The 27,578-nt window shown below is 41.3% G+C and overlaps 1 protein-coding gene across 2 annotated transcripts in view; it reads right to left on the reverse strand.

The window, feature by feature from the left end:
- Positions 1 to 14,227: 14,227 nt before the first annotated feature.
- OSBPL10 (oxysterol binding protein like 10) overlaps positions 14,228 to 27,578 on the reverse strand; it is a 560,435-nt gene continuing 547,084 nt past the window's right edge. For both annotated transcript variants that reach the window (XM_077268966.1, XM_077268965.1), the window contains one exon: positions 14,228 to 20,942. In XM_077268966.1, coding sequence (XP_077125081.1) covers positions 20,898 to 20,942 — 45 coding nt within the window. In that variant the 3' untranslated portion in view covers positions 14,228 to 20,897. The remainder of the gene's footprint in view (positions 20,943 to 27,578) is intronic.

The following is a 27,578-nucleotide window of genomic DNA, read 5'->3' on the forward strand; positions in this document are numbered from 1 at the left end:
TGTCAAGTGTCCTGTTTATTGTTTCTAAATAAAAGCATAATATGGCCAATTCCTAAACATGCATGCTGTCACGTGACAGCCAGCGTTGGGGAGAATTAGACTCAATAGCTCTTTGGGATAGATTTTTTTTGGTATAGGTTAAATGAACTTATTTTGAAAATGTTTATTGAAGAATTGATGTGTGAACAGAAATGCAGTAAAAACTTTGAATTTGAAATAAAAAAGGAAAAAAAAAGTTTTTTGTTTATTTGTCATTGTTTTTAATTATTTGGATTGTCAGAGAAACAGAATGGCATTTACGCTGTGGTCATCAGTTTTAATGTAAGAATAGGCAATATTTTGGTTATAATAAAAAAAAAAATTAATGGATGTGGGATGGTAGATGCAGTGTTAATATATTTGTATTCTATGGAAGGACTGCACCTCTAGCAATTAGACTTGGCATTTCTCGACATACTAGTACTCGGCCGTAGTGATGAGCGAGCGTGCTGTGATAAGGTGGTGTTATCTGAGCACGTTCCTGTCCTAATTGAGTATTTTCGGCATGCTCGAGAAATATGCTTAAATTGCCACGGTTGCATTTCTCCTGGCTGTTCGACTGTTGCGTCATGTGCATGGATTGCCTGTTAAAGGGAACCTGTCACCCCCAAAATCGAAGGTGAGCTAAGCCCACTGGCATTAGGGGCTTATCTACAACATTCTGGAGCCGCAGCAGGAAGACAAGAAGAGGACGTCGTCGTAAGAAGATGGGAGGTTCTGGACCGGACCGCAGCGGAAACGCCCCTGGGTGAGTATAATCTAACCTCTCTTTCTCATCTTTCAGGATACATCGGGGGCTTATCTACAGCGATAAGCCCTTGATGCTGGTGGGCTTAGCTCACCTTCGATTTTGGGGGTGACAGGTTCCCTTTAAGCGGCGAGTCACGCAGCCACAGCGAGTCGAGCATAGTATTCGAGCGCTCTGAAATGCTCGATTAGCACTTGAGCATGCTCAGAAAACACCATACCTGAGCACACTCACTCCTCACTACTCAGCAGCTCTTTCAACAAGATTTGGGAGATTAGATTTTACTGTATATATTCATACTGTTTTGGTATGCCATGTTTTCTGCAATCCTTACTGCGTTATCCTTTTTCTCGGTTTTCCGTGAGTGGCATTGTCCCTGGCTATTTTTGTTGACATACCAGGAATTCTAGCAGTAGCACAAATAATATGAATTGTGCCTTCAGACATGCAGGAGTTAAAGGGGTTTATTTTATTTTATTTTTTTCCCATAGCTGACCTTGGCATTAATATTTGGTAAGAGTGCAACACCTGGCAAGCTCACCAATTTTAATTGTTCCCAAACTAGTCAGAAGTGCTCAGTTGATTCATTAGGCTACTTTCACACTAGCATCGGTACGGGCCCGTCGCAGTGCGTCGAGCCAACATACCGACGCATGCTGTGAAATTTCTGCAAGACGTGGGCAGCGGATGCAGTTTTACAACGCATCCGCTGCCCATTGTGAGTTTCGGGGAGGAGGGGGCGGAGTTTCGGACGCGCATGCGCGGTTGAAAATGGCGGACTCGACGCACAAAGAATGTTACATGGAACTTTTTTTGTGTCGATGGTCCGCCAAAACACGACGCAACCGTCGCACGACGGATGCGACGTGTAGCAATGCGTCGCTAATGCAAGTCTATGGAGAAAAAACCGCATCCTGCGGGCAACTTTGCAGGATGCGTTTTTTCTCCAAAGCGACGTGCGTCGAACGACGCTAGTGTGAAAGTAGCCTTAGCGGGCGGATGTGCAGCACCCGGCTGCAGTCACTATACCAGTGACTGAGGTGTGCAGGTCCGCAACTGAGCACTTCCGGGAATATCTGATCGGCAGGGATGATAAATTGATAACCTATACTAAGGCTGCCGTCACACTAGCAGTATTTGGTCAGTATTTTCCATCAGTATTTGTAAGCCAAAACCAGGAGTGGGTGATAATACAGAAGTGGTGCATATGTTTCTATTATACTTTTCCTCTGATTGTTGCACTCCTGGTTTTAGCTTACACATGATGTAAAATGCTGAATGTGTGACCATGGCTTTAGGAGAGAGGCCATACATGTAAAAAGTCCCAGACAACTCCTTCAGGTTATTTGAGTGCTAGCGATAAATCCGGTGGCATAACAATCGTCTTTAGAATTTTTTTTTAAATCTGACAAAGTATGGAAGGTAAAATGGCTGTAATTCATTCAAACTTTTAAGAAAAGAGAACAAAAATGTGTTGCTCGTTTCAACCAATCAGAGCTCAGCTTTAATTTCTTAAACTTCTCTAGTAAAAATGAAATCTGTGCTTTAATTTCTCTATGGGCAGCAGTATCTTCTAAATGGTTGTTCACGCCTTAGTATATGTAGTATTAGTATAGTATGTGTGTGTGTGTGTGTGTGTGTGTATGTATATGTATATAGAACTGCCTGTCTGTAAGCTCTTTGCTCCAAAGAAAAAAAATAAGGAACGTTCCAGATGACTCTTTTATATTTATTTATTTTTAAATCAATGTTCTAAAATGTTAAGGTTGAACAATGCAGTTTTAACCTTTTAACTATTACATACAAGATGTATTGGACATTTATTTTATGCAACAAACAATTGGATCTAGGAATATTTAGACAGTGGCAGAATGATCATTATTTAGCCTGTACACCAGGTCGATGGATTGAATGGATGAAGATGTAATAAATCTACACTTCCTGCTTTAAATCCAAGGAGTTTAACAAAAAAATATTGTTTAAAAATTACAATCTTCTTCTCTAGTAAACAATGAATGTTTGTATCTATGACATGTCAGAAAATCATTTTTGCTGGATTTCCCTTTAATATCACTTGTTAAAGGTTGTCTGCCTTGAGTATGTTTCCAACATTGTAAAAACGTAGAACACTGCCTCTGGGAGACATCAAGGAAATGGATTTTTTTTCTGCAACCTTGTCAGCATATCATAACTATAATCTCTACCATTTTTTTTCTTTTGATCAAAATCCTGTATCCATGTGATTGTGTATAAACATAGTCCAAATATTAAATATTCATCCAGCTGTCCTTTGTCTTCTCACAAGCTGTAATAAGTTCAGTCTGCAGCAATTTAGCCTGTTTAGTGATGGTTTCCATATATAAAAATAGGGACAAGGAATATAAATGAAAACCTGGTCTTTAATTAAAGGTGGCGTGTCTTTGTTATAATGATTAATTTAGCAATTAACATTTTCCATCTAGTATACAATTTAACATGTTTTCTTTTTACCCTTCATTTAATCAACACGTGTGATTTGTAAATGTTTATTAATAAAAGTAGATAATACTGAAAATTAACATCTCACAAAGTGTTACATGAATCATTGATTAATATAGAGCTAGAAAGAATATATTGAATACATAATAAAAATAGGTAACTCCTAAAGAATTGGCGTCTGAGTGCAATACACTTATGGTTTATATAGACGACATGGAAGGATTGAGAATGTACGAGACTGGAAATGAATAATGGAAGGACGGCTCCGGTATCAGTACGGCCTGTGTCAGCCATCTGGTCTCCACTTGTGTGCTAGCCATGATTTTCATAGCTTATAATGGGTTTCTGTTCTATGGGGCTGTTCACATTCCTGAGTGTTTTGGGGTTTTTTTTTCTGTGAGCTGAATGTCCAAAAACAACAAAACTTTTTTTGATCCAAGTCATGGATAAAAGTCACTTATTGAATTCAATGGGAAGAAAAAACTGAAAGCACAACGATTCCGTCTGCATCTTACAAGTATATATTTTTTAAACTGTTTAATAGGTAGAAGTTTGTAAATTTTTTTCTAATGTTTTCTTTTTTCCACCTTAGAAAAACAAATGTCACACTCGTGTTAAAAAGTGTACACATTGAGTAATCTGGATCAGATTTTCATCCAACTTGTTTCTTTTTATGTAAGTCCTCCCATCCAGCCATGTGCTAGGTTTATATATAGTAATGAATTTCTTAACAAGCAATTCACCACTGAAGCCTGCATGTGACAGTGAATGTGACCACAGCTATCTTTCAGCCAAATCATCATTAATTGTAGGATTTTCCAGTATTGCATACAACCATGTAAATAAGGCCTGACTTTATAGGATAGCAGCATTTTTGTACAGTAAGAGGCCGCCCATACGAACAGCAGCGCTAACCACAGTATTGCCGTCACGGTGGAGACCGGACAATCTGCCTATCCACGATCAGGATTAGTAGCATTTTAGAGCATTTTGCAACGTTCCAATCACACTAGTTTGTTAGAACATGCATCTAATGACAATGACTATTGGTCAAAATACGCAGTGGAGTCTCGCTACAGAAATTGACATGCTGCAGCTCAGAGACACGCACCACTAATGAGGTTACGCAGCATTAAAAAGTACAGTGGGCATTGGATTTCTATAAATCTCATCCACTGTGCTCGTGATGTAGAACTCAAATGCGCTGCCTCCAAAACGCTACTATTCCTGATTGTGGGCACGTACCCTAAAATATATAGATTTTTTCATGTACGAGCAATAAAAAACAATGTCAAAGTGAAAAACTATTTCAACAAAGTTATTACTAAATACAAAATCATTTTATATAGAAATATCATCCCATCAAGTCAGTATCCAGAAAATGTAACAGCTATACTTTTTTATAGATTTTCACACATCCGTTGTTTAGAATCAGTCACAATCTGTCATTTTTAGAAAAAAACTGATCCAGCAACTGTTGCTGCTGGATCCGTTTTTTTCCCCATAGACTTGTATTAGCGATGGATTGTGACGGATAGCCTTCCATTTTATCCATCAAACGACGGATCCGTCGTAAAGTCGTCCGTTGGATGGAGACAATGTATATACTGACCTTTTTTGTGTGCGTCAAATACTCTGAGCGATGAATCCTGTGGCGTCCGTCGTTGGCTATAACGGAAGCCTATGGGCGCAGGATCGGTCGCTGTCTGTCAGAAGACGGATTCCGTTTTTTGCAACAGCACCCATTTTTCCTTTCAGGAAAATCTCTCTCTCCAGAATTCTGTTTCTTTAAATTCCGGCTGCAACTACTTCAACGGATCCATCAAAACACGGATCCAGTGCATCAGTTTTTTTACAATCAGCACAGGATCCGTCTTTTCAACACTTTGACGGATTGTGACCGATTCTTAAAAACGGAGGTGTGAAAGAGGCCTTAGTGCTCTCTGTTGCCATCTGGCTGACTCAAAAATTTAGATTTTTCTGTGACACCAAAAAAAATATATATTAGTTAGGTCAGCAGTGAAAATCTGATTGTAAAAAGTACCACAGTGTTTCACATACGCTGAAAAAAAAAAAAGTTTCTCTAGCTTCTAGTAGTCAGTGAAAAATGGACAGCACACGGATGTCATCTGAATGTGAGCTGATTCCCCACAAAATCATAAACTTGCATTGCTGAGTTTGATCCAGAACTCAGATTTAAAAAAATGGACGTTTCTACGTATTTTTGTGTGGATCACTCATTCTGCAAAAATACACTGACATGTGAACAACCCCATACACTATTACAGGTGCGATCTGTATCCATGTAAACCACAGCTGGAACATGTATGTGAAAAACTGAAGTCTGAATGAGCCCTTACTGAAAGATCTAATCACAAGTCCCACTTGTACAAGGGCCTGGAGCAGGTCTTCTTTATTGTAACTGTCTCCTTCACATCCACCCACCGCCCTCTGCAGGATGATTAGATCACTGACTCTGAGCCTCTAGGATAGATGGCTTCCTCCAAAAAGCTGACTTTCCTCATTGTTCGTCCTTATAAATAACCTCACAAAGTTCTTTTATCTTCGTTACAGGTACATGTGCATTACATTTATCTTAGAATTTATTTGCTCACTTGACATCGGTTTTCCTAGGACTACCGTATATACTCGAGTATAAGCCGAGATTTTCAGCCCAAATTTTTGGGCTGAAAGTGCCCCCTCGGCTTATACTCGAGTCACGGTCGGCGGTGGGGTCGGCGGGTGAGGGGGAGAGGGCGCTGATGCATACTCACCTAGTCCCGGCGCTCCTGTCGCTCCCCCTGCCCGTCCCACGGTCTCCGGGTGCAGCAGCCTCTTCCCCTGAGCGGTCACGTGGGACCGCTCATTAGAGAAATGAATAGGCTGCTCCACCTCCCATAGGGGCGGAGCCGCCTATTCATTTCTCTAATGAAGCGGTGCCGGTGACCGCTGATAGAGGAAGAGGCTGCGGCACCGAAGACCAGCTGTCCGGGGGAAGGAGCGGCACGCCGGGAGCAGGTAAGTATCGCATATTCACCTGTCCGCGTTCCACACGCCGGGCGCCGCACCATCTTCCCGGCGTCTCTCTCTCTCCTCACTGACTGTGCAGGTCAGAGGGCGCGATGACGCATATAGTGTGCGCGCCGCCCTCTGCCTGATCAGTCAGTGCAGGGAGACGCCGGGAAGATGGCGCCGAGGAGCTGCAAGAGAGGTGAGTATGTGTTTTATTATTTTTATTGCAGCAGCAGCACAGCTATGGGGCAATAATGGACGGTGCAGAGCACTATATGTCACAGCTATGGGGCAATAATGGTGCAGAGCACTGTATGGCACAGCTATGGGGCAATAATGGTGCAGAGCACTATATGGCACAGCTATGGGGCAATAATGGTGCAGAGCACTATATGGCACAGCTATGGGGCAATAATGGTGCAGAGCACTATATGGCACAGCTATGGGGCAATAATGGTGCAGAGCACTGTATGGCACAGCTATGGGGCAATAATGGACGGTGCAGAGCACTATATGGCACAGCTATGGGGCAATAATGGACGGTGCAGAGCACTATATGGCACAGCTATGGGGCAATAATGGACGGTGCAGAGCACTATATGGCACAGCTATGGGGCAACGGTGCAGAGCACTATATGGCACAGCTATGGGGCAATAATGGTGCAGAGCATATATGGCACAGCTATGGGGCAATAATGGTGCAGAGCACTATATGGCACAGCTATGGGGCAATAATGGTGCAGAGCACTGTATGGCACAGCTATGGGGCAATAATGGACGGTGCAGAGCACTATATGGCACAGCTATGGGGCAATAATGGACGGTGCAGAGCACTATATGGCACAGCTATGGGGCAATAATGGTGCAGAGCATATATGGCACAGCTATGGGGCAATAATGGTGCAGAGCACTATATGGCACAGCTATGGGGCAATAATGGTGCAGAGCACTATATGGCACAGCTATGGGGCAACGGTGCAGAGCACTATATGGCACAGCTATGGGGCAATAATGGTGCAGAGCACTGTATGGCACAGCTATGGGGCAATAATGGTGCAGAGCACTGTATGGCACAGCTATGGGGCAATAATGGTGCAGAGCACTGTATGGCACAGCTATGGGGCAATAATGGACGGTGCAGAGCACTATATGGCACAGCTATGGGGCAATAATGGTGCAGAGCACTGTATGGCACAGCTATGGGGCAATAATGGACGGTGCAGAGCACTATATGGCACAGCTATGGGGCAATAATGGACGGTGCAGAGCACTATATGGCACAGCTATGGGGCAATAATGGTGCAGAGCACTATATGGCACAGCTATGGGGCAATAATGGTGCAGAGCACTATATGGCACAGCTATGGGGCAACGGTGCAGAGCACTATATGGCACAGCTATGGGGCAATAATGGTGCAGAGCACTGTATGGCACAGCTATGGGGCAATAATGGTGCAGAGCACTGTATAGCACAGCTATGGGGCAATAATGGTGCAGAGCACTGTATGGCACAGCTATGGGGCAATAATGGTGCAGAGCACTGTATGGCACAGCTATGGGGCAATAATGGTGCAGAGCACTGTATGGCACAGCTATGGGGCAATAATGGTGCAGAGCACTGTATGGCACAGCTATGGGGCAATAATGGACGGTGCAGAGCACTATATGGCACAGCTATGGGGCAATAATGGTGCAGAGCACTGTATGGCACAGCTATGGGGCAATAATGGACGGTGCGGAGCACTATATGGCACAGCTATGGGGCAATAATGGTGCAGAGCACTGTATGGCACAGCTATGGGACAATAATGGTGCAGAGCACTATATGGCACAGCTATGGGGCAATAATGAACAGTATGGAGCATCTATTTTTATTTTTGAAATTCACCGGTAGCTGCTGCATTTTCCACCCTAGGCTTATACTCGAGTCAATAAGTTTTCCCAGTTTTTTGTGGCAAAATTAGGGGGGTCGGCTTATACTCGGGTCGGCTTATACTCGAGTATATACGGTATGTTGTGCGATTCCTGTTATTTCTCTTGGAACATGTAGAAATTAACTAATTCTGAGCCCTATAGTAACCGCAGAGTATGTAGGAAAGCATTGGATCAACTTGATCAAAGAAACCGGATCATCTAGTTCTCAGTTGATACATTTCCAGAAGGAATAAAAAGGAAATTGCTCTATACAGAGTTTAACATTTATTTATTTTTTAGGAGGTGATGCAGAGGGAAAATAAGTACTTACCACAATGGAAATGGTAAAACAACTCACAGGTCTTCTGTAGACCTTGTTGGCTCCATCTAAGTGACTTCCATGTAACCAGGATGTATGAACTGGCCAAAAAACTGCCTCATAAGAATAGATGATGTTGTGAAGTTTGGGTCACGAGAATCTCAGTCTGTTATATGGAAATCTGAACGGGGCAATTAAAATGCCTTCAATTTAATAATTAGTCACTTTGTAACAATATGTTGTCATTTTGACATTGGGGTACGAGCACGTGGCAGATTCATAGCAGACATTTGTCCATCTAAGGCTGGGGTCACACTTGCGAGTGCAATGCGAGAAATTCACATCAATACCCGGCCCTCTGGATCGGATTATGCGGCTGCACGCTCCAGTCCCAAGTGCCGGTAGCAGTGCCGGGTATTGATGCGCGAGTTTCTCGCATTGCACTCGCAAGTGTGACCCCGGCCTATCAGTTGAAACCGCTTTTGGTCTTGTAAATTTTATTAGCTGCTGTACGGACGACATACAAATTAAAAATTTCCTTTTTTTCTGGTTGAAAATCGATAACATTTTTATATAATTGTATGAATTTAGCCTTACCGTAATGACCATAGCTGTAATATAGAGCAGTTTCCAGGTCAGTTTTCTATCGTCGTAGAAAAAAAATTATTGAAACTTCAGTAAATTTTTAAATGAATTGTAACATTCAAAACTACAACTTTTTCAGAAAAAAACAACAGGCCATCATAAAGCTATGTCGACAGAAAAAAAAATGGAAATGATACGGCTCTTAGAGAGTAAGGAAAAATCAAAAGTGCAAAAATGATAAAGTAGTCCAGGCCTTAAGGTGTCAGAGAACCAGGCGGCATGTATCAGACCCTGGCTGTATGGTTTCAGACATATATGTTTAACTTTGAAATGTTGCGTTTGAGAGGAAAACCGTTTTAAAATCAGCTGGGAACAGAGACGCACAGGAGACTAGTTTTCCCGCCCGCTCCACTGGAGAGAAAGGTCTCTCCCTATATTTTTTCCCTGAAGCACAGCATTTCAGTTAATTTCTGGCTGAAATCCCACAGCCAGCATCTGGTACATGATGCCTGTGGATCGGGCATCATATATCAGCTGTCCGGTTCCCTTTATGATGTTTGGGGTTAAAATTGGTATTTCTAAAATAAAGCTGCAGCATGTGAACCTGCACCAAAGGTTGTTTCTGTGAACCAGTATCAAAAACAAATAATTCCTCAACATTGTTGCACATTTCACATGTCAATGTCCAGGAGGTGAGAGCTTTTATCTGCATTGTCCCATCTCTACTTAAACATCTATTAATTAAGAACAGTGAATTGTTTTCTGTCAATTAGAGCGATTTAGAAAGTAATGAGAACGTAACTGTGAAACACGTGCTGGAAGCAGATGAAACCTCCATTATTTATGTTCAGTGAGAACTGGTTCAATTGTCAGAAGATGCACGTTGGGCATCTGATATGGACACGTGGTGCTAATAAATAATGCACATACCTAATGCCAGAACAGATTACAATTGTACGTCTCCATATGCTACTACTGGAAGTCACCCAATGGAAACCTGTGGCTGAGTGACGAACACACCAGAGGGATACGATGTACATGATTTTTCTTCAGGTTTCTACCTTGCCCAGGTACAGTGATGATCAGAACTGCAGCAGGCCAGGACACAAATGTCACCAGAATAGGCAGTTTACTATGCGTAACTATCTGATGCCCACTACCATAGTGAACTGGCGATACCCAGCTATGACGTCTAAGGATGACGGTTACAGAACAAGCTGTCTGATTATACTTTCTACAAAAATAAGCAAGAATTGGCTATGACATCATTTCTATTATAGCATAAATTGATCTTCTGCAGATTTCATATCGGCAGCGCTACTCCATGTACAATGCAAAAATCTCCTGCTCAGTGCTGTTACTGTAAGAAAATCTGCATGCACTACCTATGTGCACAGACCCTTGAAAGAAAATGTAAAGTTATAAGAGCACCACTCCAGCGTTTTTTATTTAATCGCTGGATTGGTGGCACCAATCTAAGTTCTTATACTCGACAGCTGTTGTGTTCAGCTCTTCCCAGCGCCACTCTGGTCCTGCGCCATCATCTTGTTAATGTAACTTCTGACTGACCAGAAGTCAGAGATTATGGTCACAAGCTCTCAATGTAAGCCTGTAAGATCCTCGTTCTGACTTCTCATGGACTTACTTTGCTGGGTGATGCAGACGTCACAACTCAAACACTGGAGCGATACGGTAGGTCACAAACTCCAGAAGACTGGAACGGCTCAGAGAACGGAAGATGATGGCGGCTGGTGAGTATAATTTTAAAAAAACAAAACACTGGAGTGGTGTTTTAAAGGGAGTCTGCACAGATGACTTAAAACCAAGTACGGGTGCTTGGTGCATCCTTGCATAATAAATAACTGCTTGTTTTCCCTCACTCTCCACCACCCTCCTTTTCTTATTTGACAGCTCTGGCTTTATAGAGGCAGAGATAGAAAACAAGTAGGTGGAAAAGTGCACTTAAATAGAGATTAGCAAACCCCTGGATGTTCAGGTTCGGCAAACAGTTAAAAAAAAAAAAAAAAAGGTATCTTCACTTGAAGCGGGGGCCATAACATTCAGCCGGCCCCAATGTAGAGCCAGTGTCAGTCAGGGCCAGCGGTGCGGTTGCAGAGGCCGAATGCTGGCGGGGAGAATAAAGATCATTTTATCTCCGCTGCATTCAGCTACATGCAGGCGCCGGTCAGCATTTTAACAATGTTAACCTGAAGATTAACCGCATATCTGCAGGTTAACAGCATTATTCCTGGTGACAGGTTCCCTTTAAAGGGACACTGTCAGCACAGAATGACTGTTCAAACACTCAGTGCATCACTGTGGGGCCAATCATTTATATATACCCTCCCGACTGCTTGTTTTCCACCTATCTCCTCTCTTCTCTGGCTCTTTGAAGTCAGAGCTGTCAATCGAAGAGGAGGGCACATATTGAGGGAAAACAAGCAGTTGAGAAGGTGTATATAAATGATTGGACCTGCCGTGAAGCACTGACAAGTGTGACTTAGATTCCGTCAGCACAAAATAACTGTTCAAACTATTTAAATGAAAATATTAGAAAAAACATGGGACTGTTGAGTAGAGATGAGCAAACCCGGACTTTAAAGTTCGTGGTTTAGTGTACGGTGCTGAACTCCAAACATGGACTTCTGGAAGAGAGTGGGATTTTCCAGCCCCAAACTACGGGTTGCCATTGATTTCTATGGGGTTCAGGTTCAACTTCGGGTCAAGTTCTGGTACCTGAACCGAACTTTAGACTAAAGGTAGGACGTACCCGAACTTCCATGGGTCCACTCATCCCTACTCTTGAGCCTTTTTTGACTGAAGAGCAAGTAGACTTAGGCCTAAAGCCAACAACTATGTGCATTTCAGCCCATAATACAAGTGCTTCTCACTAAATTAGAATATCATCAAAAAGTTTATTTAAGTTCTTCAATATAAAAAGTGAAACTACTTCAAGTGTTTTTCTGTTGTGATGATTATGGCTTACAGTCAATGAAAACCAAAAACTCATTAGCTCAGTAAATTAGAATACTTTATAAGATCAGCTTGAAAAATGATTTTGAAATCCAAAATTTTGGCCTATTGAAATGTATGTTCAGTAAATGCAGTTTCAAGAGGAAGATGAGACACCAGACCCAACAATGCAGACGAGCTGAAGGCTTCTACCAAAGCAACCTGGGCTTCCATAACACCTCAGCAGTGCCACAGGCTGATCGCCTCCATGCCACGCCTCATTGATCGATACAAAAGGAGCCCCGAAAAAGTATTGAGAGAATTTACTGAACATACATTTCAGTAGGCCAACATTTCGGAATTTAAAATCATTTTTTCAAGCTGGTGTTTTAAAGTATTCTAATTTACTGAGATAATGACTTTTGGGTTTTCATTGGCTGTAAGCCATAATCATCAACATTAACAGGAATAAACACTTGAAATAGATCACTCTCTTTGTAATGACTCTAAATAATGAGTTTCACTTTTTGTATTGAAGAACTGAAATAAATTAACTTTTTAATTATATTCTAATTTAGTGAGAAGCACCAGTACATTCTCCTTAATGCAGCTCAAAGGGGACACATCAGAGAGTGTTCTGGATCTGTGTGATACACAATAACTATTACACTGTTTTCCCACTGCGGGAAACATTTTTATATTTTCAGTTTTTCGCCCCTTCTTCCAAAAGCGATTACGGTAACAGTTTCTTTTTCCACAGATGTACGCAGGACAGACTATACTTTTCAATAACAGCATCCATTTTACCATACAACTGGAAAACAGGAAAAAAAATTCAAGGTCTTTCAAATTGTGAAAAAAGGGAAAAAAAATGCTTTTTCAACATGGTTTTTAGTTTTTCTTTTTATGGCGTTCATTTTGCAGTAAATGTGACCGGGTATCTTTATCCTCCAGCTCAGTATGATTATGTAGACACCAGACTTGTCCAGTTTCTTTGTGTTATATTACTGATGACAATAATTGGCAATGTGCAAAATGAAAAAAAAAAAACTTGCAAACAATATTTTTTGTATTGCCATTTTCCAAGACCTTAGGCTTATGTTTTTGCACGGCAAAAGGATGTTTTTATTGATAGCTTCTAGGTGCGGCAAGAAAATTTACATAAGCTATCAAAACGTCACATTACAGCAGTAAGTATGCAGTAATATCAAGTTTGTATATTTTTTTAATACATATTTTTAATAAGGGGAAAGGTGGAGTGATTTTAATTTTTATGGTTTTTTTTTAATACTGTATGTTACTTCATTCAGGTGACAAGAACCTGTGATTGCCTGTATACTATTTGCATTATTGCTGAATATAATAAATATAATGGGTCTCCTTTGAAGCCAAGTGAGAGGCAGAACCTGGCTGTGTCCCAGGGTATGGTGCGAGCTCAGCCTCTGAGCCTGCTCTATACATGTACACCCGCTCCCAACCTGCACTGTACATGTACGGGTGATGTCAGGAAAGGGTTAAGGATTTTTAGAATTTCCACACACAGAAGAAAACGTAAAGGGAGTTTTCTACACTAGTGACAAAAATTGGTAAAACTGGACACAAGCAAATCAATTTGCATAACCTTGTTCCAGTGGCCACAGACCAGCAGCCCTGCAACTGCCTCTTCTGATTTGGAGGCCGAGCATGTGATATAATTGTGGCCGCATGACGTTAGTCCAGACCTATTAATCAGGGTGTACCAGCAGGTAGGATGTGGTTCTGCAGGGATCCCCAGCCGGTAGCCTCAGTAGCACTTGAAGACAGTGCATTTTGGTGGTTTTATGACCCATGATACCAGTTTGTTTTGTAATAATTACATAAAACATAACATTAGAAAGATAATTTAATGTAGAATGGAATTCAGCACATATTATGAAAGAATGCATCGTAGTACAGAAGCTATAGACAAAGAAAAAGTGAAACAGGAAAAAAAACAAAATTCAAACTTCTCAATGTTAGCTGGAAAGCCTTTTAGGCTATGTGCACACGTCAGGATTTTGTCAGGTTTTTTCCTCAGGATTTGTAGCCAAAACCAGGAGTGGAACAATTAGAGGAAAAGTATAATAGAAACATATGCACCACTTTTGCATTTATCACCCACTCCTGGTTTTGGCTACCTGATGAAAAAGCCTGACAAAATCCTGACAAAATCCTGACGTGTGCACATAGCCTAAGCCTTAATTAGAGCCTAAATTAGAGCCTTACAACGGCTTCCATGCAGTAAAGCAAGTTCTTTTTTCCCCCAGTTCTTCAGGTGTTACAATGTGAAACCAAAATTGTATTATTGTGTCTATTCATTTTTATTCCTCCATAAATTTTTGATGGGGTTATGATCAGGGCTATTTTAGGGCCATTCTAGCAATGAAGTCGGATTATCCTCAAACCCCTTTTTACAACAAGATGAGCAGCTGAATAACTTTAAATAAAAGGCTTCATTAGGATCCAGTGCAGAAGGCATCAGTTCAGGCTAAAGTCTTTCATTTATGTATTATGAGGTAATTGCTCTACTAGTAATGATAAAAATCTATAACAGCAAAAGGTGTTGGCAGAATTTGTAACACTAAAGACCTAGTCTGTCAAACCTGGTGATCTCCACTGACAGATGATATTGGGGAAGAAAAGGATCCGGTCTACTAAACTTCAGCCACCAATCCTTTTGTCCTCCACGGAGATTAGCTTCTGCCAGAGGAGTGCACAGGAGCTGCGTGTTCCTGTTTATAGGGGAGTCGGCAGAGATACCTGTCAGCCAAAATATTGATTGGCTGACAGCTATCTAATGCATAAAGGGGCCTTAACAGAGTGCCTTTATGGCAGGTATAATGCAATCTGGATACAAACCTCACATTTCTGTTATTACATACTTTATGCTATTACTACCAAATAGAGAGATTCTGGTCTCATCACTCCAGATGATTCTGTCCCATAATTCCTCTCTCCAATTGGGTATAGCCCGCTGTAGTAATTTCAATCTTTGAGCGTTAAACATGGCTTTTTTTTCTTGGAATTAAAGTGTCTAGATTAAAATCGATCAGTCTGGGCTGATCAGTCTTTGCACTCAACTTCAAACCACAATGAGACAGTTCACGTCTATAAACTGAGATAATTTTCTTCTGTTACCTAGACAGTCGTTTACGGTTTTGATCACCACCTGCTGTTGTGTACCTTTACCAATAACACATAATATTAAGGTATTATTTAAAAAAAATGATAATATGAGGGATCCAATGTCAAAAATGCACTTGGTTTTCTTTTCAAAAAGTTTTCCACAATTTGGTCACTACTTTGGACAATTCATGCTTGGTAAAAGTCAATCAGATGTTTTCATGGTGATAGACTCCCCAACAATGAATTGTAATCTTGATCTTGAGAACAAGCATTTTGTTCCTTTCTTTTTTTTACCATCTATTTATTAACCTTTCACAACACACAAATGTTCAGATTGCCGACAGTGCCACCACAGGAGAAATGAAGGATTGCCTAAATTCTCATAGAAATCAATATGCTGTCCATATAATACATGGCTGCGGCAGGTTCCTCAGAGAATTTCCGAATTCAATAATAGGGTATTTGAACAAGGGTTTTCTAAGCCAGAAAATCCAGACAATTCATTAAAACTTCTCCAAAATAGTGATAATAACGCGGAATAAACTAAACAGCTTTAAAATTGTTGATTTTTAATTTGATAACTTTTTCTATTTTTTGTGCCGTAAAGTCTCTTTATTCTATTTTGAAGTGCCTTGCACTTTTACTCTGAGCTTCTCCCATTTAGAAAATCCAGCAGATAAATGAAGCAGACAGGGCAATGGAGACAAAGCACAGAAACTGGCTTTTCTTTATATATAAGGCTGGAACTCGGAAATATCTACAGTGACTTTGATCTGATCTAGCGCTGGGGCTATTTTGTTATTCTATCCATTCTCCAGTACTGTAGAAAGCAAGTTCACCAAATGTCACTTGTTAACATATCGCCTGCGGGACCCGGAGTTAACCTGTCACCACAGGGGCTTATTCTGTACGGACTTTCTCCATAGCATCAGTCCACCTCCTCTCTGTATCAGAACGGAGAGGCTCTACTGTTACAAGAATCTGGCCGTGCGCCTTGAAACTCATGTCAAGGCCATGTAGTGCGATATTAAGAAGGGAACAATGACAGGATTGTAACGTTTTAGCAGGTAGGATACATGACATTCTTCCTTCTCTGAGATGCCTCCTTAGGATATTATTATCCTACGGCAAACTCCACAATAGACGAGCACTATTCTCAGGAGCGATCGGAGGAAGCTCTTATAGTCTCTTTCTGCAGCCAAAAATGACAACACGATGACAATAAAACTTTAGCAGATTTTGAAGTGGATCATTGTAAATAAGGCAACGTACAACTGAGACAAGTCCGCTGTAGCATAAGCCTAAACGGCAAAAAATGGTTATATTTGGCTAATAGACTACTGGACATAAGTCACTGGCAATAGTATTGTCTGGAAACTTGAAGAAACCCGGCACGATCCCACCATGAATGCAGCAGGATAGATTACTACGACATGTATTCTTTAACAGGCTCTATTAAGCAAACTGCACCATATTTTAGTGTGCGTCTTGGACTAATAGAATGGCAGACCTGTCTCTATACTATTCTTTATAGTGCAGTATAGTATGGTAACAAATCCGCCTTAAAGAACCACCATCTTTGTAAGCAGGCAATGCAAGTTCTTAAGTGAATACTTTGCAGCAAACTAAAAAACCGCTCAAGCTACTGTCGTTACATTACTATTGAAACAGGGGGATAGCTATTGGCATAAGTATAAGTGTCTCTAATCGGTTCTGTGCCAAAATATTTGCAATGATTTATAATCACATTTTCACGATGTTCTATCCTTAAAAATAAAGGTTTCTTACCTCCTATAATTGATGTAGCAGGACTTCGATTTCTGCATTTATTGATGATGTTATAGAGTTTAGAATTGACCCTTTAAGTAATCATCTAAATACTGTACATTGCTGATATTACAGTGAGGAAAATAAGTATTTGATACATTGCCGATTTTGCAGGTTTTCCCACCTAAAAAGTATGGAGAGGTTTGTAATTTTTATTGTACGTACACTTCAACTGTGAGAGACAGAATCTAAAAAAAAAAACAACAAAAAAAAAAAACAGAAAATCACATTGTATGATTTTTACATAGTTAAATAGCATTTTATTGCATAAAATAAGTATTTGATACAATAGAAAAACAGAAATTAATATTTGGAACAGAAACCTTAGTTTGCAAATACAGAGCTCAGATGTTTCTTGTAGTTTTTGACCAAGTTTGCACACACTGTAGCAGAGATTTTGGCCCACTCCTCCATACAGATCTTCTCCAGTTCTTTCAAGTTTTGGCACTGTCCCTGGGCAACATTGAGTTTCAGCTCCCTCCCAAAGATTTTCTTTTGGGCTCAGGTCCGGAGACTGGCTAGGCTACTCCAAGACCTTGAAATGCTTCTTACGGAGCCACTCCTTAATTGCCCTGGCTGTGTGTTTCAGGTCATTGTCATACTGGAAGACCCAGCCATAACCCATCTCTGCTCTTACTGAGGGAAGGAAGTTGGCCAAAATCTCACGATACATGACCCCATCCATTCTCCCTTCAATACGGTGCAGTTGTCCTGTCTCCTTTGCAGAAAAGCACCCCCGAAGTATGATGTTTCCAACACCATGCTTCATTCACGGTTGGGATGGTGTTCTGTGGGTTGCATTCATCCTTCTTCCTCCAGACACAGGGGCTTGACTCGACTAGATACCCAAAATTATATTTTGGTCTCATCTGACCACATGACCTTCTCCCGTGCCTCCCCAGGATCATCCAGATGGCCATTGACAAATTTCAAATGGACCTGGACATGTGCTGGCGTGAGCAGGGGAACCTTGCGTGCCCTGCAGGATTTTAATTCATGATGGCGTAGTGTGTTACTAATGGTAATGTTTGAGACTGTGGTAATGTTTGTAGTTCCGGGCTGATTCCTGACCTTTCTCAGAATCATCCTTATGCCACGAGTTGAGATCTTGCATCGAGCACCAGACCGAGGAAGATTGACAGTCATCTTGTGTTGCTTCCATTTTCTAATAATTGTGCCAACAGTTGTTGCCTTCTCACCAAGCTTCCTGTCTATTGTCCTGTAGCCCATCCCAGCCTTGTGCAGGTCTACAATTTTGTCCCTGGTGTCCTCAGACAGCTCTTTGGTCTTGACCATGGTGGAGAGGTGGGAGTGTGATTGATTGAATGCGTGGACAGGTGTCTTTTATACAGGTAACAAGTTCAAACGGGTGCAATTAATACAGATAATGAGTGCAGAGTAGGAGGGATTCTTAAAGAAAAACTAACAGGTCTGCGAGATACAGATTGTTTGCTGGTTGGTAGCTGATCAAATACTTCTCATGCAATGAAATGCAATTTAATTGTGTAAAAATCATACAATGTGATTTTCCTTTTTTGTTTTGTTTTTTTAGATTTTATTTCTCTCAGATTATATTTCAACGATAAAAATTACAGACCTCTCCATTCTTTGTAGGTGGGAAAATCAGCAGTATCAAACACTTATTTTCCCTACTGTATATGTCATTAATATAGGGTAATGTCCATCTTCCTAATGTAAATTATACTGTGCACCATACATTATACAGTGAACTTCCACACAATGACATAGAAAAGTTTCTGTGTTTAATTTTGTCTGTGTTTTTTTTTTTTTTGTTTGTTTGTTTTTTAAGGGTGGTCTGCTGCAACTTGGGTGTGCATTACTGTAGTAGTCTCAATAACCCAAATAACAGTACTAGCCACAATTGTCCACCAGAACCATCTCTCATAAAACCCCCAAACAGTGCAAGACGCAATACCCACCATATTGCGCCAACCACAAATACTACAGAACCATAAAACAGTGTCAACCAGACTGGCACAAATTCCATCATACCCCATGTAGGGCCAGACACAATATCTTCCATACCCAAACAATGGCAACCGTAGAGACCCTTACAGCACCAGCCATAAAAGCCTATAAGCAATATGCTGTGAGATATGTCATTTGGTGCCTGCATGGAAGGAAAATTTTGCGATAAATCGTATGACCTACACTGGCACTATTAGCCTCAGGAGTGATCTGTAAATGGGAGCAAGGAGAATTTTAATGTAATGTCGGCATTTTTTTTATCCAATATGAAGATGTATTGCAATAGGCTCTAGACCAAACTATGGTGGCTGCAAAGTGTCCAAATATTAGTGTCTCCATTATAACTTCATCCCTGGACCTTTGGTGGTTCTACTACATCAAATGTTGATTACTAAAGCATGACTGTGATCAAAGTTCTGCTCAGTAAACCTTTAGTTCTGTGTATTGTGGTAGTAATATGAATTCTAATATTAGGCCACTAGGCACATGGTGGTATCATGGTCTTCAGGATTTCAGATGTGGCCATACAGAGAAAATAAAGCAGTGACATTGCAGCAAAAGTGAATACAGCCTTAGACCTCATGCACATACAGTTGTGCTCAAAACACAAGGCCAAGTCGACCTGTCATTGACTACGGCAGAACAAAGTGAAGGTTCTGGAGTGGCCATCTCCATCTCCTGACCTCAATATCATTGAGCCACTCTGGGGAGATCTCAAGCGCGCAGTTCATGCTAGACAGCCCAGGAATTTAAAGGAACTGGAGGCTTTTTGCCAAGAAGAGTGGGCAGCTTTACCATCTGAGAAAATAAAGAACTTCATCCACAACTACCACAAAAGACTTCAAATTGTCATTGATGTTAGAGGGGGCAATATTAAGAAATGGGGTATGTAAACTGTTGATCAGGGTCATTTGGATGTTTAGGGTTGTCATTATGATTTAAAGAGAGAAAACACAGTAGTTTGACCCAAGCATTAACCATGAGTGGAGAAAAAGTTTTGGTGTTATCATTCATATTCTCAGAAAAAAGGTCAAGCAAGCAAAAATTTTGCCGGGGTATGTAAAATTTTGAGCACAACTGTACGTAGTGGTGTAGGGCCACCCAGAAAGTAGTATATATGGCATTTTGACATAACTTTTTGAACAGTTGATATAATTTGCTTAAAATGGAAAGTTATTTGTCATCAGAATCAAACATTCTATGAATTCAGTACACATTTTATTAGCTATTTAAGGCATTCCCAGACCACCATTTATTGCAGTAATTGATTCCAAATGTCAATTAGTTATTTTATCATTTTATTTATTTCACCCTCTAAATTATGGGTTTTCCTGTCACATTTCAATGGGTCTCGGTTTCACCCATAGTCCCGTTTGCTCTGATTTTTCTGTTACAGTGAATAGAATGGTTGAACTGCAGTAGGCACTGGTACATGGACAGGATAGTATGGAGATGGAGGGTCTCTGTGTTCGGTGCATACCTGAAATATTTTCTGTCTTTTTCAATAACTAAAAGCTATTTGATTTTCTTTCTATGGTTATACTAAAAGCTAATAAAATTTGTCGCATTGAAGTGCATGTAGAAGTGGTCTTTTTACCTGAAGAGTGCAAAATCATTTGGCAACTAAAATAGCAAAAGGGCTTATAAAATCTGGATACTTGGTGTATATACATGTATTTATATGTAAGCATTGATAGAGTTCATCAGTATATATATTTATATATCTACACACTTCGTGAAATAGAATGGCTTTTGACTACACGGATAAGCTAGCAGCTGCAGAATTATGTTAACTGGTTTCTTCGTCCACATGCTTGCCGTCCGTAGCGGGAGCACGTCCTTTCCATATGAAACACTGAAGAGCTGCATGGAAAGCTTGAAATCCTGCAGTTAGTGAGTTTTCCAAAGAGGGTTCATATATACCCAGCCTTCACCCTAGAAAAGAATAAAAAGTGTTTTTCATTAGTAACAGATTTGTCTACGTATACAAGGCGGTTGTGCAGGTTTCAAGTACAGGACCTTGGTGCACCCTTTGTAGTGGCCGAACAGTTCCGTTCTCCTTCCCACCTAATTGTTTTCCATCTATTTTCACCTTTCTCTTCCTCGATTGACAGCCCTGGGCTTCCAGAGGTGGAAAAATGGTTGATTGGAAGGTGTACTGAATTGTTTGGACTCCTAAACGAGGCATGGACTGCCAGTGCTTGGTTAACACTTATTTTGTGCTGCCTATACAGATATCCAGCATGTCAGGGTGAACTACAGAAGTCTTGAAAATCAAGGGTCAACACAGTAAATATTAAGTCTTTTACATAAACTTGATGTATTTGTCATTAAAAGTTAAGAAACTTAAGAAAAGCTGATAATTGTACATCAGTAACTGTAGAAACATCTGACTAAAAGATTGAAAAGCGTTGAAGCAGCAAACCTTGTGAAAACCAAAAATTGTGAAAGCTTCACAAAAATTTTGGCCACAACTGTAAATCTTCACTGTCTCTCTACCCCAGCGAGACATTAGAACATAGAAACAAACAGTATTTTGAAGTCGCTAAGTAAACGGTAGTGCTCTAATATTGTCTCACTGTTCCTCTTAGAAATTCTTTCTCCCAAACACCATTATTATTGTATATTATGCTCTGCTGATCTAGCGCCATCACATTCTGCAGCACTTTACATACATCATCGCTGTCTCCAATGGGGATCACAATCTAAATTCCCTATCAGTATGTCTTTTGGAATGTGAGTTTGTATGCTCTCCCTACAAATATAGGGATAACATACAAACTCCTTTCAGATGTTGTGCTTGGTACCATGCAATAAGTGCCATAGCACGGTGTACATATGGCTACTCATGATCATTAGGCTTAGTAAGACTACAAGACTGAGCCCAACTATCATCAGAGTGCGAATGTTTATTTTGTGCTTCAGAAAAAGGAGTGCGGTTGTGCTGCTGGTAAAGAGATGCAGAAGATTTAATTGCAGTTTATTCCCAATGCGTTTCGAGGTCGAACAGACCTCTTCTTCAGAATATCCACGATCCTAAAATGTAAAAGGTTGGTTGAACCTGGAAATGCGTTGGAATTAAACTGCAATTCTTATAATTTCTTCGCCAGCAGTGCAGCACACCCGCACACTTTATGTGAAGTGTACCGATGTTGAAGTACCCCAACCAGTGGAGCAGCAGCTGGATCATTGTTGTTTTAGGCCTTGTTCACACTATCCTTTTTTTGCTGCGGATTTTTCAGCTGCGGATTTTGAAAAACCGCCGTGCAAAACCGCGGTGGTTTTCACTGCGTTTTTTTGTGCGGTTTCTACTGCGGATTCCACTGCGGGTTTCCAACTGCACTTTCCTATTGGTGCAGGTGGAAAACCGTTGCGGAATCCGCAGAAAGAAGTGACATGCTACTTCTTTTTTTCCGCAGAAAATCTGCGCTGATTTTCAAGCGGAAAAAAGCAAAGTGGGCACAGCGGTTTTTGTTTTCCATAGGGTAACATTGTACTGTACCCTGCATGGAAAACGGCTGCGGATCTGCAGCTGCAAATCCGCTGCGGATCCGCAGCAAAAACCGCAGCGTGTGAACATAGCCTTAGCCCTACAAGTGCTGTGGCTCTCAAGGCGTCACAATGTGAGCGCATAAAAAAGGCATATTATCTGGTTAATACCCTACGTGCGCTTTTGTTAACTTCTAGCTCGTCAATGTTTATTTTGTGATGGTATAAAGGCAATATCTCAACAGTGCCATTAACTTTATCACCTCCTGTGATCTGAATTGGAGAAGAGTGCTAAATAACTTATGATACAGTGAGAAAACGCAATGTGTTTCTATTGTACAAGGATGGCCATACATCTGTAGCAAAAATAACTATCAATAAATACTTGACTATTCAATGCTAATCACAGCGGAGGATTCATAATGGGGGGCACTGCAGAGTCCTTGGCAGCAATGGGTCTACACCGAAATTGGAGCAGCAGCATTTTACAACAGACTTACTTCTTCAATTATAGAAGTACTTGGGAATATTGGCGAGTTACCTCGGTGACTGTAAACAGCTGTTCCGCATAATTTATTAATTTGATCACGATTTTTCTAGTCTTACACTTTCTGGAAATCTGACATTCATACACCAGCTCAAGTGTGTCATTTAGAATGGCTGGCATTCATTTTCATGCTATAGAGAAGTGGAGCTCTCTGCTATACATATGCAAAACATACAATAACCAAATATAATACCCTTTCACATGAATCCTTTAGCATCCCGATATTTCAATATATTGCTGTGATGTATGTGTTAGAAGTCTACAGCAGGTGCTGGTAGTCAGAGACTAATCATTAACTAAAAAAAATACATTAAAAATGTACCCGCCATGCAGAAATCCGCATAAACCGATTACAAGGCTCACAAAGAATAACATGTGACTCTCAGTAAATGCAATATTAAACCTTTTATCATTTGCCTTTTCTTTGCTGCACTATAAAGGAATATTTATAGAGCGCTAGTAAAATGAGCAGAGTAACTCCGGCAGTGACAATCAGCGGTGTTAATTCTTATGCAGAGATATGCAGCCCCTCAAGGTTACAGATGGCCTGCGAACATCTTTTAAGTTAGTATTACCTTATCTTATGCAGTGATCATCAGTATATAGCAGAAGGATGTTGGTTGTTTACTGACTGATGCGCTGGGAAACCACAGGGAAACCTGCCATGTGCAGGGATAGATGCGGGATAGGTGTCAGAGCCCGGATCAAAGATAGGGACACGACATATGTTGCTAAGGGGTCAAAGGAAGAGGAATAGATACCAGAAAAAAAAAGAAAGAGGTTAACTATTTTAGTTAGGTAGTGTCAACTGGGAAGAGAGACTGAAGGAGATGTGAGGGCGTAGCGTCAACGATGCAGTTGTAGATCAAGAAAAACTGAGCAGCCTGGTAACTTCCTCTTCTGTGAAAGGTTCAAAGGTGGAAAGTAAACTTGAGATGTGGTAGAGAAGGAGAGCCAAACTCTGGGGGGATTGGATGAAAATGTCCTCACTGATCTCGTTGATTTTTTCTTGGAAGTAAGTGGCCAGATCATAAGCTCTGAGTTTAGTGACGAGGGTCTGTGTTTTAGGGCTCAGAAGTGAGTAGAAAGTTTCAAAGAGTCATTTTAGATTGTTGGTTAGTGATGTGATGATTGTGGTGAATGAGACTTGTTTGGCCAAAAGGAGAACAGAGTTATAAGTTTTTGAGGATGAACTTATAGTGATTGAAGTATTTTGCTGATAGTGATTTTTTCCACAGGAGAAAACATGTTTGCAACATGTCAGGGTTGTCGTCGTCTGTGTCGGGTCTTTGTGAGTGTGGGGGGCAGTGATTGGGATGATGGGAGGGCAATTCCCAATGCCTTATTATAATGAGACAATGGAAAATTTATTCAATTCAAGCACTTGTGACATAAATTCCCCTTAAAATTCTTAAATATTTTATTAGAGTATATAATAAAAATACCACTTCCCAGTGTAAAACAGAAAAAAGGAAAAATGTTGCAAAAAAGACAAAAAAACTCTACTACTAGGTGCACCTACCCTAATAATATCCCTTCACTCTCCTGCTATCCCTGCCTGGCAGTGGAGGTTGGCACCCTGATAGAGTATTTGGTGCCCCCACTCCGCGGCGGCTGTAACCTGCTGACCCTATTATATATCTAGCCAGCTGCAGGTAAGAAAACAATAAGCAAATAAAAGTGATGAAGAAAGCAGGAGTGAAACAAATTAGGTGCACACTAGGAGAAAAAAAAAAAAGCTAATAATCCTTCATATCAAACAGCCCCACTCAGGACAAGAACACTAAGGATGTAAGGCCAAACTGGCTAATAAACATAAGGTACTAGTCCTCCGCACCATCCAACAAGCACATATAGGCTGGTGTGTACGAAGGTAGTGGGTAAATTGAAGGATAATTAAATATAGTTTAAATGACCTGGTTAGGTCCAAATGGAAAACTGTACATGCCCACGCTAGCTGACATATATTATTTAATACTCCTCAAAGTAATTGCATGTAAAGATAAATAATATTACAGGAGCGCCTGCATTAAAGAACATCAGATAGGTGCAGCAGGCAGTATTAGCAGGTAGTCAGCATCTACGTTTAGACACAGTACAGTGGACCCATACACATAATTGATACACAAGACAACCAAGAAAGGCAAAGATGTTGTCCCCAAAACAGGACACTTAGCTGTCGGTGGAACGCCCCGACGCGTTTCCCCGTCATACGGTTCCTCAGGGGGCAAAGAATGGATACAAAACAACCAGAGGTCAATGATGCAGGTGCCCTGATACCGGGACAGACCTGATTGAATCCCTAGAGAGGGGACTTATATAGTGAAAAACAACTCCCACTCACAAATCACCATAGGTGTTAAAAGTCCCTCCACTCCCCAAGTTTCCGTAAGGCACTAAGTGTGGTACCGCCCATAGATGTGGCCACATGATGTGTGCCAAATGATAGACACATGTCCTATTTAGTCAGGGGGCTCCCACCCCCCCCATATCACAAACGGATCATAAATGACACAAGCAGATGACATACCGTACTAGGCATTAAATGCCGCATGGATACAATTCCACGTGAGACACGCTGGACGCCGCCATTACAGACATCAGGACGCCAGATAGCACATAAGCGCATGCGTGCAATCTCTCTACAGATCCGGGGAAGCGGTATCCCACTAATGATAGAGCAAAAAGGTCAGCGCCGGAATGCAAGCTGGACGCCGCCATGTTTAGTGTGATAGACAACACCGCGCATGCGCCCAGTCTCAGAGGCACTACAGAGAGTCCTGAAACAATATAGAGTAAACCAGTGCGCGTGCGCCATCCGTAAATACAAAAGATCGGCGCAAACACATAGGGATAAAGAAATAAGACCCCACTGGCGGACAGAAAGGAGGATAAATCATATAAATATAAATATAAGGCAAAGATACCTATACGGTAATGGCGATAGGGAGAAGGATTCAATTGGATGTTGGTCCAGATGGACAACTACAGACAAGCTGTAGAAAAATATAGTATAGCGGTTCAGAGTCCGATAGTCCCATGGTTCACACACCATGGGTCACGCGCAGACAAATAAAATTATTAGTGTATGGTGAAATAGAGGGAAGTTGCTGTCCTACAGGAAACACGTATAGGAAAGGGACTCATTCAAGCCTCTCGGTGACATTGACTGCATACGGAAAATCCATTCCGCCTCCCGTTTGAGAAGTGCTTGATCAAAGTTACCTCCTCGAACCCTCGGTTTCAACAATTCAATCATGCATAGAGTGATCCCCTTAGGGATTCCCCCATGTACCTGATTAACATGTCGGGCAAGCGGAGTGTCCCTATTATGTCTAATGTCACCGAGATGCTCCCCAAACCTAATTCTAAGCTCCCTTTTGGTCTTGCCGATATAATCCAGTGGGCAAGGGCAAGTGATCTTATATACTACACCCATGGATCTACAGTTGCCAAAATCTCTTATGTCGAAACATCTGCCATTAGCCGCACTGGTAAAACGTTTGGTCTGTCTGACATATTGGCACTTAGAACATTTACCACACTTAAAAAAGCCCAGCGGTCTCCTTTCAAGCCACGTACCCGCACCCTGCGGTTTCTGATACAGGCTGTGTACTAAGCGGTCCCCAATTGATTTCCCCCTTCTGTATGTAATACTAGGTATGGGGGGAATAAGATTCTCAAGATGGGGATCAGCTAGGAGTACACCCCAGTGCCTTTTGATGATCTGATAGACTCTGTCAGACTGATTGTCAAATGTCCCAATAAGCCTGACCAGGTCTGAGGCCTCCCCAGGTTTCTCCCGAGTTCTCAGTAGGGTTGACCTATCACTGCCAAGCGCTTCTCTATAAGATTTTATGAGAACCTCAGAGGGATACCCTCTCTCCCTGAATCTGCGGTGCAACTCACCAGCTTGGTTTTTAAACGAATCTATCTCGGAGCAGTTCCTGCGAATCCGCAGAAACTGTCCCTTGGGTATACCACGTTTAAGGGGTGTCGGGTGGTGGCTATGCCACTGCAAGAGACTATTTGTTGCGGTCGGTATATAGATACATCAGATACAGAACGGTCAGAACAAGGGGCTGCCTCATTTCATAGATGGCGGTCAACCAAGAATCAATACAGACAAAGGGGAAGAGGGGGGAGGGGCAGGGGCACAAGAGGACCATCGGGGAATCCGGGACCGGTACCCCAGGCGTCCTCCTCCTCATCTTCTGCAACATCGTCTTTTTTAGACAACAGATTTACAGCGAAATACGATCTGAGGAGACGACCCCAGTAGTACAGGGACAGATTATCAATTTGACCTCTTTTTCGAGGGAGGAGTATGCTGTCCTGCAGAGGGGCTTGAATTTTGTCCCCACAAATGCCTACAATTGTTTCAATTGGGTTAAAGACATTAATTTATTCGGCCGTAATCTCAAGTGGAAATTATTTTTTCAAAAAAATGATTGGGAAAAGTGCAGGGAATTGGGCCTTAATGAGGAGGACCTTGAAGGGTATCATGCCCTTGTGGGCCTTCTACAGGAGAACGA

Source organism: Ranitomeya variabilis, chromosome 6 (assembly GCF_051348905.1).
Source record: "Ranitomeya variabilis isolate aRanVar5 chromosome 6, aRanVar5.hap1, whole genome shotgun sequence".
In the NCBI taxonomy this organism is placed as follows: Eukaryota; Metazoa; Chordata; class Amphibia; order Anura; family Dendrobatidae; genus Ranitomeya; species Ranitomeya variabilis.